This window comes from Athene cunicularia (assembly GCF_003259725.1).
Source record: "Athene cunicularia isolate RWA chromosome 8 unlocalized genomic scaffold, athCun1 chr8_part1, whole genome shotgun sequence".
NCBI classification, from domain to species: domain Eukaryota; kingdom Metazoa; phylum Chordata; class Aves; order Strigiformes; family Strigidae; genus Athene; species Athene cunicularia.
In genome coordinates, this window is record NW_020799109.1 from 32,854,909 (window position 1) to 32,870,973 (window position 16,065).

The following is a 16,065-nucleotide window of genomic DNA, read 5'->3' on the forward strand; positions in this document are numbered from 1 at the left end:
GTGTTGGGTTGAAGCTGTGCTCGCCCTCTGCCACTACACCAGCATCCCATCATCTGAAAATCATCCCACAGCTGTGCGAGATTTGTTCAACCTTTTAATCGTCTGGTTCCTATCTGTCTGGATGCATGCCACCGAAACACCACCACAAGAAGCGCTCCGTGGTCTGTCATATACATATGACATATGTATGTTTCCTGTGTTGTTGACTGCTTAACTCTACCCAGTTACTCCCAACTTCCCACATAACTTTGTATCTCTGGCATCTCATGAGGCTTTGTTGGGGTTTTTTTAGCTCAAATTCTGGTGCCTCTGAAATGACTGGGTTGACTCTAGCAGAACCAACATCTAACCCTATGTGCGAGGCTGACTTTTACATTCTCAGTCAGTCCTACCTCAGCATTCAGTGCCAAGCCTTCATTTTAGTATTTCTTCCTTCCAACAAACTGTATGAATTGAATTACCATAATCATACGCAGTTTCATGCATTGCAAGTTCAGCTCTAGCTCTCCGTGCAGGGACAGACACTCATGCAGAGATAGGAACAGATGTCTCCCTCTGAATTCCTCACAGTGTTTTGACACTGAATTCTGGTCGCCAGAAGCTCCATGCGTTGGGGTTGACATTCTGGTTTTTACCTTTGGGTGGCATTTGCAGAAGGCAGTTCAGCTTTGTACGGGCAGCCAGGAATGCACCGGTGCATGCTGGGTACCGAGAGGGGCTAGACTTTCAGAGAAATTCTCCAAACCATTTCATTAAGGCTTTATTTGATCTCCAGGATTCATAATACTTCATATTTTCAGTTGCAAAAACATCAGCCTGTGTTCTTTCCATTTCACACTTTCCTTGCAGAAATTTTATTTTAGCTGACCTTCCTGTCCATTTAATCGTTTGCTAAGTCCAAACCACCCATTTAATTTTCTGCTCTAACTCACAGCACACACATTAGAGTTGTTGTTACTCATTTGTAATATTAGGTGACCTAACACCCCTTGAGATTTCAGTGCAAGTTGAGGGATGTTTGGCTTCTAAGTGTAGAGTTTCTGTGGACATAGCCCATGGAGTCAAGTGATGAGCAGTGTGCCTCCATTACAACTCCAATGCTACTCATGGCCATGGTAACCACGTGAACATTATGTGGTTTTGGACCTTATCAACCACAGGCAACCCCAGCTTCAGTAGACTATTTCAGCTGTAACTGGTGAGCTGCTCAGTGATATAAATCTACAAATTATTTGACTGCTGTCCTCCATTTCCCTGGAGAAGGGACTCAAAATGCTATTTAGGGATCAAACAAAACCCCTCATATTTTCCAGTCTTTCTGGCACTCGTGGCAGATACCTAGAAAAACAATACAATGCAGGCAAAGATTAATTAAAAAATGCAAAACTTTTCTTAGGAAGACTTCCCTCAGGCACAGGAGGTCCCCAGAGAAAGCAAATTCCATGTTCAGCTGCGCATTAACTCCTGCCAATCCCATCAACTGTCAGCAGCTTGAAATGCACGGGAGCCGTCTTTCTTTGACAGATAACACTGTGTATTTCCTCTAAATAGGCAATCTCCTGATCTAGAAGATAAATTAGTAAAAGAGCCCTGGAGAACACCTGCAAGCGGAGAGCATGGTGCAAACAGCAAGGAGACACGGCCAGCTGCATCTCAATGTGGCAGCTGGTGAACGAATGGTATTACTTGTTCTGAAACAAATCTCAAATACGAAAACCTCAATTCATAATTAGATACAGCAATCAGATGGTCTGCTATGTAGATAACAAAGATCTTTGGAAAATCCATTTCACTGGGGGTTCTGTGTTTGGCATTATGGAAGGTGATGATGTCCAGGAAAAGTATCTAAATATTTATAGTGTGAATGCATTTACTCAAAGAAGATGTAGGTATATTACGGATATGTGGAAATTCTACTTTTAAATGCATATAGGTTAAGTAAAATCAGTCCTGTGAAATAACAGTATAGAAATATTCTTAGGAATCTACAAACTCATCCTCACTTCTACTCTTCCTCCTTTATCTGATTTTTTGCTTTCATCATTTAATTTTTTTTTTAGAGTAGAGCAACAAATTTGTTACTTGGGACAAATAAGTGATTCACCTGCTGTAGCATTCTAACTCCTAAGACCAGGAGTGTTGGCAAAAATGGCAGAAATTCAGTCATCCAAGTAAAAATTTCCCTCCTACTCTGAAACCCAGAACTACAAGTAGAATAGAATAGAATAGAATAGAATAGAATAGAATAGAATAGAATAGAATAGAATAGAATAGAATAGAATAGAACAGAACAGAATAGAATAGAACAGAACAGAACAGATCAGATCAGATTTTGGTTGGAAGGGACCTATAACGATCATCTAGTCTGACTGCCTGACCACTTCAGGGCTGACCAAAAGTTATGGCACGTTGTTAAGGGCATTGTCCAAACGCCTCTCAAACACTGACAGCCTTGGGGCATTGACCACCTCTCTGGGAAGCCTCTTCCAGGGTTTGACCACCCTCTCAGTAAAGAAGTGCTTCCTAATGCCCAGCCTGAACTTGGGAGTACGAATTACTTTGTTGCAATTGGAGAAGCAAATATTTAATATGAAGTATTAAATAAGATACACCACTTTAAAGTGTATATTAGTGAGCGAACATCATCTTAAGATATAAGCAAAGACTGAGATCTAGACTTGATCCAAATAGTCCATTTAACTCCTTAAGTCTCAGTTTCTCATCCATGTTGTGGTACAATTATTTGCTACTATCTCACAAAGAAGCTTGGATTTTCATTTAAAAGACTTGTGAAACACATGAAAGCTGCTATCGAGACAATGAGATGTGCAAAGAACTGTTCACCCTCTTCTCCAAAACATCTCCACCATCAGTATTTTATTAAGCATAGTACGTAGATATTTGTTGTGTCTTACCTTTTCAATTTTTTCATCAAGCATTCTGAAGAATTCTTGTTGGCTTTCAGAGATGTGCATGCTGAAAGGCAAAGGCAGAGTATCAGTACCAACAGGATTTCTTCCATTTTAAAACACTGACACTGCAGTTCAGGGTTGTTGAGGGACCCAGCTGTAAGCTTTCACTACTGTGTAAAATACAGCACTTTACACTTCTGTCTATAATGACAATTTTTAAAATTTTTTTTGTTTGTTTGACCACAGAAAAATTACTTCATTTAGTTGTTCTGTGTGTCCATGCCACGGGCAGGGACATCTTTCATTAGATCAGGTTGCTCAAAGGTCTGTCCAACCTGACCTTCAACACTTCTAATGATGGGACATCCACAAGCCCTCAAGTCAGCCTGCTCCAGTGTCTGATCACTCTCATCATAAATCATTTTTTTTTAATGGCAAATCTAAATCTACCCTTTTCCAGTTTAAAACTGTTGTCTCTTGTCCTGTTACTACATGCCTTGGTAAAAAAGTCTCTCTCCATCTTTCTCATAAATCCCCTTTATACATTGAAAGGCCACGATAAGGTCTCCCCAGAGCCTTCTCCTCTCCAGGCTGAACAACCCCATCTCTCTGTCCTTCTCCACACCAGAGCTGTTCCAGCCCTTGGACCATTTTTGTGGCCTCCTCCAGATCTGCTCTAACAGATCCGTGTCTGGTGCTGGTGACCCCAGAGCTGGACACAGTGCTCCAGGTGGGGTCTCAAGAGAGCAGAGTAAAGGGAGAGCATCCCTTCCCTGGACCTGCTGGCCACGGTGCTGGTGATGCACCCAGAACATGACTCTGGCTTTCTGGGCTGCAAGCACGCATTGCCAGCTCTTGTCCAATTTGTTACCCACCAGTACTTCCAAGTCCTCCAAAGAGCTCTTTCAATTCTTTCTTCTCCAGTCTAAATTGATACTGGGGATAAAGATCCCATGTTTTGACAAAATGTGTTTCATTGGCCTGCCATGAAATATCTAAAAATGAATTCTCATGCCTTCTGATCTGCTTCTTACAAGGGAAATTAATTCCACTTTTCTATTTGGTGAAAGCTTTTTCTTCTGGAGGGATACCCAAGAACTCTGCCAAGACTTGGTGGTTTACTGACTCTTCCAGTTGTTCATTAACTCTGTCAGTTCCCCACCCTGCCATGGATTTTACTATCTTACGCAGATCTTCAATATACACTCTGTGCCAGCATTTGGTTGTGTTTTGCATCTCTAAATTGTAAGGCAATTTTACTGCCCAGCCAAACTTCTGAAGATCATGGCCTGCAAGGGCTTTAGGGCCTCCTGTGGGACTTTTCATGTATATGGCAACAAAATACTTCATTTTTCTGCCCCTTCACTTAGTTTATAAATTATGGTTGGGGTGAGTCACTACAGTGTCATCTCATTTTATTAGAAACTGGATCTATGATGTTGCAAAGCCAAGAATATCTTTCTAGTGCTTACCTATCCAGAAAGGGCTGTGCTGCCCAAAGCCCCTCTCTAAGAAAGCTGATTATGAAGGTCTGTCCTGGTTCAGCCAGGATAAAGTTTTCCCCAGCAGAGAGAAAGGGGGGAAGGGTTCTCCAGCCGGGTTATTCATACCATGCTGACGTCAGGTCCAGGGACGGAACCTCTTCCTTGCTCCTTGGTGGGTTCGGGGGAAAATTTTGCTTTCTGTAGACCAGCTAGCGGTATTTCTCTGTATATCTTTTGTCTTGTTCACTGTTATTGCTGTTTATTGTTGTTACCATTGATACTGTTGTTATTCAGATTGTTCTATCACTCTGTTGTATTAAATTTCTTGTTATTTTAGCCGGGGTCTGTGTCTAACTTCCAGCCCAACCGGCGCTGGTGGGGGAGGGGCAACGGCCACGTGGTCTCTGATCCCAGCAACGATTAAAACTTGCGCATTATTAATTGGCGCCCAACGTGGGGCGAAGCTATAAGAATAAAAAGGGACAGACCCTGAACAGAGTGTGATAGAGCAATCTGTTGGGTGTAATTTTTTTTTTTTTTGTATTTGTTTGATAAGAAAATGTTTGCGATGCTAACCCACATGTCTGCATGGTGCGGCTGGAGCACTCCTTATATCCAGTTTACGATCCATGTGGATGCCCATGTACCCAAGAGTCAGGCCATGGATGAACATCGACACAACCAGCAGGCAGACCAAGCTGCTCAGATTAGAATGGCTCAGGTGGACTTGGACTGGCAGCGCAAAGGTGAACTGTTCATAGCCCGGTGGGCCCACGAGACCTCGGGCCACCAAGGTAGGGATGCAACATACAGGTGGGCTCGAGATCGAGGGGTGGACCTCACCATTGACACCATTGCAGAGATCATCCACGGATGTGAGATGTGTGCTACAATCAAACATGCCAAGCGGGTGAAGCCCCAGCGAAATGGAGAGCGATGGCTGAAATATAGACATGGAGAGGCCTGGCAGATCGATTACATCACACTGCCACAGACCTGCCACAGGAAGCGCCACGTGCTCACAATGGTGGAAGTAACCACTGGGTGGCTGGAAGCTTACCCAGCGCCCCACGCCACCGCCCGAAACACCATCCTGGGCCTTGAAACCCAAGTCCTGTGGCGACACGGCACCCCAGAGAGAATTGAGTCAGACAACGGGACCCACTTCCGAAACAACCTCATAAATACCTGGGCAGAAGAATATGGCATCGAGTGGGTCTACCATATCCCCTACCACGCACCAGCCTCTGGGAATATCAAGCGCTACAATGGACTGTTAAAAACCACATTGAAAGCACTGGGAGGTGGGACTTTCAGCGACTGGGACACGCATCTAGCAAAGGCCACCTGGCTCACAAGAGGATCTGCCACTCGAGCTGGCCCGGCTCAGTCAAGACCTCCACGTGCTGTGGATGGGGATAAAGTCCCTGTGGTGCGCATGAGGAATATATTGGGAAAAATGGTCTGGTTTAGTCCTGCACCAGGCAAAGGTAAAGGCAAACCCATCCACGGGATTGCTTTTGCCCAAGGACCTGGGTGCACCTGGTAGGTGATGCAGGGCAATGGAGAGGTCCGATGCATACCACAGGGGGACTTGATTCTGGGTGAGAACATGCCGTAAATTATGCTGTGCCTGTGTAAATTATTACTTTGTTATTGTTAACTGCTAAATGGCAGCTGGACATGATGCAGATGGTATAGAATAAAGGGGTGGATTATGTCCTGGTTCAGCCAGGATAGAGTAAAGTTTTCCCCAGCAGAGAGAAAGGGGGAAGGGATCTCCAGCCAGGTTATTCATACCATGCTGACGTCAGGTCCAGGGACGGAACCTCTTCCTTGCTCCTTGGCGGGTTCGGGGGAGAATTTTGCTTTCTGTAGACCAGCTAGCGGTATTTCTCTGTATATCGTTTGTCTTGTTCACTGTTATTGCTGTTTATTGTTGTTACCATTGATACTGTTGTCTATCACTCTGTTGTGTTAAATTTCTTATTATTTTAGCCGGGGTCTGTGTCTAACTTCCAGCCCGACCGGCGCGGGTGGGGGAGGGGCAACGGCCACGTGGTCTCTGATCCCGGCAACGATTAAAACTTGCACAAGGTCACAGGATTGACTGCCCCAAACAAACATCTTTTCCCCATCTCAGGTGGAGGTGGGAACCTGAGGGACAGGCAGATAGCTGGGGACAGAAACTCCAACAACCACTGAAAGTGAATTGTTCTCTCTCCCGAATTACCAGCTTTAGGTTTTAATGCCACTTCTGAGACCTTCTCTTCTGAACTAAGCCTTCATTATGTCCAGCATAAGCAAATCATTGTATACATTCATCCTGATAGCAAGTGAAGTACGAATGCTGAGCTTTGCAGGGAAGTGCAGAGTGTTGTTGGGCACTTGGTAGAAGTATTTACTCATTACAGCTGAAAGGATCATGCTCAGGAAGAGGGGACTGGGGTGAGAATTCAGCAAGCTGAAACAACTTTTAGTGTTGGAGAAAATCTCCAAGAGCTGTGCGTTCTAACCATTTGGCCTCACTGTTGACACTGGCACCAGCCTCCCATATTTCCATTTTTGCATCTTTTTTTGTCCCACATTGAGTCCCTGCTACTTTTCTCCAGTCCCCCATGGGCCCAGGTGCTCCTCCCTGCTGTGGGTCCAGAGGATGCTCCAGCTTCACCTTCCCAGAGGGATATCGTTATTTCAGGAAGGATGCTCTCACCACCCCTAACATAAACAAAGCAGACACACCCCAGATACCGTCTGCCACACATCCGCATCTCTTTGTCTCCTTGTCCTTTCCTTTATGACTGACCTTCCTGTATTTTAGCTTGCAGGTCCCCCCTGGGGAAGGGTCTGTTGTCTTGTGCCACCAGAAGCATTTTGCAGACAACAAATAAGTGTATTTTCCAGCACTCTTCACTAATGCAAAATCATATCACTAACCCCTTGGCCTCTTGGTGCTGCAGAATTAAGTGAAGAGTCTGCTGGGCGCACGCAGGGAACAGCATGGCGGGACCATCCTGGGCTTGCAGGCTTTCCAGGGGGTTGCACGCAGAGCCCAGCTGTAGCAGGGCACACAGTGGACATCAGTGGAGCTAGTTTTGAGGATGAGCTCACAGAGCAAGTGTCAGAGGTCAGGGCAGGGTGCAGGGATTAAACCCCATGAAGTTATGGTAGGTACCAGGACTCAGTGCAAAGAGCAAGGACCAACTCCTTGGCCTCTGTCAATGATCGCCATAAATCTGCTTCTGGCTGTCTATATACACTAGTTTTAGAGTCCAGGGCTCTAGATGTAAAAAACTAAATCCTCCTACAAATGGGAAGCGCCCTCACAATGTTACTTTTGTAGTTCACATATTAAAACTCCTTCCATTGTAAATGAACTTATGATTTGGCATGTAATACATGTTTTGTTTTGAAGTAACACCTGCTTTACAAGAACGGTCCTACAAGATGCATCTAATCCTCCTTGCAGTCAAAATTGTCATGGTTTTCAGGTGATAAACCTTAAAAAAATTGCACATGGCAACAGATATTTGCTGACTTGGCGACTGGCAACTCAAATGTATGTAGCCACTTTTGTAAACAGAAATCCAGTGGTAGGCTGGGGAAACAGCAGAGGCTTGGGCAAACAGTGGAGATTTTACCCAACAACCTAATGTTACATTCTGTATCTCTTGAGAAGTTTCCTTACTTTTGCAGGATAGCAACATTCACCTCTGCCAATGCAATGTCTTTTGGCTTTTTGGTGAATAAAGGTCAGTTCTGATTTCTGCAGGGACTTTTAAAAATCAGAGTCTGATGAACCTCCTAACCCCACACAGTAACTCTGCCTTGGATGCACCAGGAGAAATGACCCATCAAAAGAAACAGCCCTTTCTTAGCCCAGGTTGACTACCCTCCTGTTAGAGCATCATAAACATATCTCTGACCCTGCTGGGAAGGACCAAGACACAATAATAAAGTACAGTTTTGCTCAAGGGTGATTTTGCCTCCAAATCCCCACTGTGAATTTCTTTGCAATTACATCTGAAGCACTCAATTTTTCCTTTTGAAAGGAGGCTGAATTATACTGTCAGTTCATTAGGAAATTACTGAAGTTTCCAGACTTGAAACCATGTACAATGCACTTGGTATGCAGCGAGTTTAAGTTAATAAGTGCCCTGAAGGCACAGCATAAAGAACAGCATTTCCACTATTGTTCAAAATCCAACAGCAAAGCTTTATCATTTCTTCATTATGAACCCAATATATGGCTCCATGTAATCTACTATTTTCAATCCAACTAGTGATTAAAATGTAATGGTTATTTAGATTAGAAATGAGTTACTAATATCAAAAAACAGCTCTGTCACAGGAGTTAAGTATTTCATGGCATATGTGATGCTGACTGGTCTCAGGGTACAGCACAGAACTGCAAGCAAAGTATGGGGAAACAGCTACAAAACAACCTTCATTTTAAGAAACAACTTAAGGAAGTTGTTTCTTAAATGGAAGAAGTTTACCATTCCTAATCCCAAGCAGTATAGCTGCTAACCTAAGCCAAGAGCTAGCAAATACTTCCCTGGGAACTTAACCAGTAGTATTTAGGAACACTAGGGCATATATAATTTTGTTTATGTGTAAGTTGCATAGAAAGCTAAGAAATAACACAGTATGGTACTTCTATAAGGCATGGTAAGATGCATCTCACATTTTTAAGTCCTGCATCTCTGACACGGAAATGAGAGGATGCTGAAGGGATGCTGGCACAGATGCTGCCCAGCTGCACTGCTGTTGTTGGGACACAGGCAACCTTACCTATTTTATTAAATTGAGTATGGTTTTAGGGCTACTCGAACCACTAGTTGGTTTTCACTAAGCAATAATTGGGAATCTCACAGATACTACTTAATCCTGTGTCTATTTGTAGTATGAATTTAAAAAAAAATTGAACTTACTTTGCTCTGGGTTGATGTACTAATCCTGGGATCTCTTTATTAGATTTAAGTCTTACATTTGAACTGGCACTTTTTTCCTGAAACACACACAAAAAACAACAGAGATACCATTAGTATTTATTAAGCACACAAAGCACAACAGACATTTGTCACCATGGTGTCACACACTGCTGCATTCAGGCTCTTCTACCCATACAACTGAAGGAGAAAAGCTCATAGAAAATTAAATTAAAGGCAACACAGTTGATGCAATGACCCCAGGCGGGCAATTTTTAAATGTCATGGGTTCGGTGGCCTGGGAGATTGCCTCTGGGTCACCAACTAAAATCCATCTAGGGTGTGTTGCAATCAAACACTGCACTGGCTAATAACTCTCCAGCAGTCCATGGAAAATGAGGTGTGCAGATGTGGCTTGGCTCCTTGTAGAGCTGCACTGATAACATGACCAGCTGGCACCTTTAACGAAGCAAGGCAGAGCACTGAAAAGGCAGAGCCCTAGAGTCACCCCAGACCTGTAGGTGTGCTCAGAAGAGAGGTGAGAAACATCAGCATCACGTGGAAAATCATGTGGGAGAAAGCATAGATTAAATACGCCAGTGAGAAGAGCAGCAGCAACAGACCTGACCTGCTCAGCCAGAAAACTGGACACAAGGGGCCAAAGGAAGCAAACCAGAATATGTTTACAAGAGAAGAACACAACCATGTAATTTGTGGAGAACCAGAGCCATTAAAAACATCTTAAAAAAGAGGTGGGGAGGACAAAGAGTTTAGATGAGAGCCAGCATTTCAAGGTAACATCTTGTCCTTGTGCCAAAAGCTTCTGTAAAGCAAAGCTGAGTGCAAACACCTATCTATTTTCTGGAAGAACTTGAAGAAGTATAATATATGGCCCCTTCCAGATCTTCCCAGCACTGCATGTTAGGGAAAGCTGCTGGTGCAGATGGAAGAGAGCTGAGTCAAATCTTACAGCTCACCCGCTCCACAAATCTGTCTGAATTTCTCAGGCGTGTCATGCCCGTGACAATTTAAGAACTGTAAACCCAAGAATTAGTGTTTTTGTGGGTAATTTTGGTGGTTTTGTTTTGTCTTATCTAGTCTTTGAATGTCTGAATCATACAACATGATTTTTAAGAGGGCTACTAAATCACTGAATTTAAAAAAAAAAAAAAAAGAGGCTGTCTAGCAGTTAATATTTTAATGAATAATTCTACAAGGGCTGTAAACATCAACTGCCTCAGCATATTTAACACTGTTTAATGCATATCTTCTAATCCTCCTAAACACAAAACGGTGTCTTGCATGAAAATAACAGTGAGAGAGAAACAAGCTTTTCTTCCAAGCCTTAACAAACATCTCTGTATGTTTGTTACATCTCACCAAACACCACTGGCCCATAATCCCAGGATGTCAGGTCAAAGCAGCAGGACAGAAGTCACTTGCTTTCAAAGCATCTTCTAACAGTGTTAACTAAGGATGACTATGGACATGCATGATGTGTGTGTGGTGAACATGCATGTACATAGTCACACAACTCATATGAGTTGATAGATGACTCATACAACTGTCAAACAAACTCATACAACCGTTAAGCAAAATGCAAAGAAAGGGACAGGTCTCATAGAGAAGACACCAAAGCCAGAAATCGGCTAAATCCCAACCTCATGCACCAGGTGAGCATTTACCCTCAAATCTGCTCCACCAGTTAAGTTTGCCATAATGCAGAGGCAGAAATTGGGAATCATCCACACTGCACATCTGGGATGGCACATCCGGATGGTCCAGTGGGAGGCATGGTCTGCACCCATAGCACCTCCTGCCCACCTCCTGCAGCACAAGGTGAATTCTGGGCTACCTTCTGTCTCTGCATACTGTCACCCTTGAGGCACAGACCTTTTCCCACCAAAAAACTGCTGTGAATCCATTGTCTCGATGAAAAAGGAAGGGAAGCTCTGATTTACAGTCTCTGCACCAGGAGCTGTGATAAATCACGGCAACACAAACCCTGCTTTCCACACCTCCACCTGTGCTTTGGGGCCAGTGCAGCTCTATCAGTAGCTGGAATCAGCACAAATCCCAGCCTAAAGAAACTTCTGTCACTTAGGAACAAATAGAAAGACACGAGGAAAATATATGTTGCCTTCTCTCTGTGGCTCCTGGAGCAATATTCGGAATATTGACTCAGACGGGAAGATGGAAATAAAATTCCAGTTTACTTGACTTTAAGATTCCAAAAATTTACTCTTCCCTCCTATTGTTTCTGATAATTAACACACCTCAATTACCTATTACTTACAATTCTTCTGTTTAATCAGAGTATACCACCTTCTCCATCTGTTGCTCAGCAGGAACAAACAGAAAAAGAGGAGTTAAGAGGAAAAATAAAACCCAACCAGGCCTTCAACTGGCTCATTGCTTTGTTTATAGGTATTATTTACAGCACTTCATTACACTGACCGAAATATTGGCTTTGATAAAAATAGATATTCAAAAATAATTCTTCCAAATACAAACAGAATATTTTTTTTCCATCACTTTGAAGACAAACCGGTTCATCAGAAATAAATAGTTTGGATTCTAATATTGAGCGTATAAAGAAACCTGAAATGCTTTAATGTAGTCAGATTGCTTTTCAAGGCTGACTTGACTTTGGTTGAAGGGTCAACTTGTGCCAGCCTAACCTGACAGAAGTGACCCTTATCTAACATTAAAGAAGTGACTGTGCATCAGCAAAACTACAACTCATTTTAGAGTCCTAATCTGTTGCAAAAAGAAATTTAGATGCAAATTTTTTTTAAAATCTATCTCATTTTATAAGGATTATTTAAAGGACATGCACTAAATGATGTCTCACACAACAAGCTTAAAAGTAAACCCTTGAGGATGCTGTACTTTGATAGCAGCATTAGCTAGTCTTTAGCAAAAAGGTGAATAGTGGACATTCTGCTCCCCATTATTTTTCAATTAATCATTATCAAGGTAAAGCTGTCATTCATTCAAGGTGATTTCATTTGATAGATTCGTTAATTATTGTTAATTCCTCCATAAAGAATGCACCATAACAGAATTTCAGGGCATTAACAGATGGTGGTGACTCTGCTGCCAGATGCTATTAACACAGCAACAGCCACTACTGCCGTTATAATTAAATATCTGTCAACATTTCACTTGATGCTTCCCCTCTTAGAAACCCATTTCTAGAGACATGTGAACTTCATTTGAAGTATTTTGCTTCTTCATAAGACTGCCACAGATGGACTCAGGTAAGCTGCTAATAGCCCTTCTTAACACTCACAGCTTACTAGAGAAAGGCTGATTTTTAAGAGATGCTTCCATAAGTACTAACATATTTTATGAAGAGACTATACATTGGTTTATTTTTTAATTGATAAATTGGCCAGGAAGAAATGAATTAAAGATGACAGAAGCAATTCTACTACCTAATCTAAAGGCTAATTTATTAACTTACAGTCACAGTTTGGTCTTCAATTGTTTTTCCTCTAAAGTTGCAATAATTAAACAAATATACAACCAAATGGGGGAAACTGCCCCTAAACCAATAAAACTTACTGCAATTAGATCAGGGTTCTTAGTTTCAAGGCTGGTTTTTGTTTAATTTGTAAAAGGCTGAAGTATCCTACTTGCAACTGTATCTTGGAGCCACTGGTGTGTAAAAGTGGCATGTTCCCCCACATTGGTAAGGTCTCTCCCAGGTAGTGATCACGTTTTATTCAATATTGGTAGCTTACAGCTATTCTAATATTTATAAAGTAATACTCCTGATTTATATCAAGATGACCCTTTTCTTCAAAGGATTCCACAGTGCCTTTCAAACTGCTTTCTGGAGCCATGTAATTCATTATTAAAATTATTTAGGGGAAAAATGAAGTATTTATTTTGGTTTTATACCATAAACTAGTCTTTAAAATAATTGTATTAGAAAAGAAGGAAACCAAATGCACCAGTTAGATATAGCATGAAAGACGAGATGTAAAATTTCAATATGACAGCTCAGCACTTTTTACCTCTTTCAGTTACAATGACCAGCCTCAGGTAATAACATTTTATATGGACTGTCGTGCTGCATCAGGGTGAACAAGGGAGAAGTACCAACCTATGAGATTTTAGTCAAGTTTCTTTACTTTATGCATACATGAGCATTTTTTTTTTTTGTATTATCATTTGACAGGAAGAGAGCCTCTTTCTTCTTTCTCTAGCTACCTGGAAGCAAAGCCACCTGAAAATGTTATTTAGGGTAACTTTATAACAAAGGGGTAAATCAAGCACTGAAAAACCTCAGATGTTGGTCAAAGAAGATTAATTCTTGGATGCAATTTCATCAGAGGAATCACATTATCCCCGCCATAATGTGTATATGTGTATACGCTGTGCTGTCCAGAAGTGGGTCTAGGGCACTTGGTGATGAGGTAGGGCAAAGATCATGTACCTTGGAAGGTGCTAACACTGGGACTCCATTCTCCTCCTCTCGGGATCCTGTGTATGGCATGAAGGATGATGAAAATTGTGGACCCATCTGACAATGGAGGTGGGTGCCTGCACAGGCTGAGCTTTGGAAACCAGGCTGGAGAGGAGCTCAGTTTGCATACACCGAGCACTGGACAATGTGTTTCAGATGCACATCAGCTCCAAAATAAACACTGGACCCTAAATCCAGTGCTTAGCAATTAATTTAACCTTCATGACACACATGCAAAGAGAGACAAAGAAATAGATGCTCATGGTGAGAAGACACCTAAGAAATACATTATCGTCACAGTCATCAGAAGGACCTTCTACTTTTCCAAAATAAATCTTTCTTAAAAACAACCTTCTACTGGTAACAGTCATGAGAAAAGCCAATATTGGAACCAACTCCCCGATCTCACCAATACACCTCCCAGTTGGCTCAACTGCGGATGCAGTTGCATCAACTCCCAAACACACAACTGCAACACAAGTCAACGGGCACTGGCACCGGTCCACTACTGATGCCCATCTTGCCCTGGGAGCCTAGAAAACGTTGTTTGTGATCCGTCACAGAAGCTCAGTTTTAAGGAGCATCTTGTAACTGAGATACCTGAGGCAACAACAATGTTCAGCCTGTCCATTTGACCAAGTGCTGCCATCCTGCTGCCTGAAGCACCTTGGTCTTCAGAAAGAGGACTTGAAAACATGGCTGATACTTGTGGATTTGAATAAAGCTTGAGGTCGTGTTTCATAATAAAATCGTAGTCTTATTTTAATATTATTGATGTATCAGGGAAGAATTTCCTCAACTAAGCATGAAGGATTTGCCCATGATGCCTCAGCCCTATAAATATCTCCATCCATCCTTGAAGATGTCTAAAAGCTGTCCGGACTCGGTCCTAGGCAGTCAGCTCTAGGTGGCCCTGCTTGAGTGGGGGAGTTGGACCAGATGACCTCCAGAGATCCCTGTCAACCTCATCCAGTCTCTGATTCTGTGATAAAGCATCTTTCTTAATAAATTGACACTATGGAAAAAAATACTGAGTAGGTTTGTTGAGTTTTATCCCCAAGTAACAGTGGGAGAGATTAAAGCCTGAAGATATCAGGCCCAAATTGTGGCCATTCAGGCATGCAAAGGGAAGGCAGAAGCAGACACACTGCCCAGCATTTATTTTGAGAAAAAAAAAAATCACATTCTGCAGACCCAGCCAACATCATGCAGTGAGTCCGCACTGATGACAGGAGTACAACCAAGGTTTGGCAGAGAAAAATCCTGTGCTTTCATTAGAGGTCCATGATTTTCTCACATTTTTTCCACAGGGCAAGCCTCATCCTGAAAGTAGCCGCTTAACGGAGCACCTCCTTCCCAGATATTGCTGAGAAATTTTGCTGTAGCCACTCCAGCTCCTCAAATGCAATATGGAAGAACAAGATTCAGAAAGGACAAAACAATTATAAATTACTCAAAATGGGATAAAAAACCATTAAAAAAAGAGAAATGTGCAAATACTGAGCAGCTTTCCACAGCTCACCAGACAGGCATCCATATGCTACAATCTGAGAAACTAGATAATGCTGCTTTTAAGTGGTTTTTTACCAGTCATACATACACACATACATACACCTATGCATCTTGCTCAGTAAGACCTGGCTTAAAGTCAAGACGAGTATTTCAGCTGAGTGCAAGGTGGCTTTCAGCCAGACCTTCAAAACATGAAACAGAAATGCTTGTTGTGACTGTACAAAATAAATACAATCTACATGGAGATCCTTCACCACACTCAGATAATCCACTAAAGAAGCCAACATAGAAATTCAGGGCAAGGGCGAGTGAGAAGAATGAAATGATGCTACACAAGGGAACTGAGTGAATTTGGAGACCAAGAAAAAAGAAAATTGATGTTAGATGAGAACATGCTACAAACTCTGAAAGCGGTTTAAATGGAGACTAATTTACCCTTCCAATGGGTAAACAAAGCAAACAACTCCTTTGCAGAGTGTGGCACTGGCTGGAGGCAGTGCAACAAACTTGCTCTGTCTGCAGGTTTGGCCCCATTTCAGTCCTTGCCCTGCCGGCACTCTGATATTGAGCTCCCTCTCCAAGGACATCTAATCTGAGGTTACTTGCCTTCTGTTCAGATTGTCACCTGGCCTGTTTTTTTTCTCTTGGATCAGCTGTTTGCAAACTTGGCTGAAACTAGTGCAGCAACTAATTTGTAGTTGCTTTTTTGAAATTATTTTGAGATGTTAAAAACTGAGGGGGGGCGGGGG

The 16,065-nt window shown here is 42.4% G+C and overlaps 1 protein-coding gene across 1 annotated transcript in view; it reads right to left on the reverse strand.

The window, feature by feature from the left end:
* C8H1orf21 (chromosome 8 C1orf21 homolog) overlaps positions 1-16,065 on the reverse strand; it is a 124,067-nt gene that overhangs the window by 7,506 nt on the left and 100,496 nt on the right. The window contains exons 4-5 of the mRNA XM_026854344.1: positions 9,331-9,407; positions 2,916-2,976 (exon numbers count right to left, since the gene is read on the reverse strand). Of these exons, the coding sequence (XP_026710145.1) occupies positions 2,916-2,976; positions 9,331-9,407 (138 nt within the window). The remainder of the gene's footprint in view (positions 1-2,915; positions 2,977-9,330; positions 9,408-16,065) is intronic.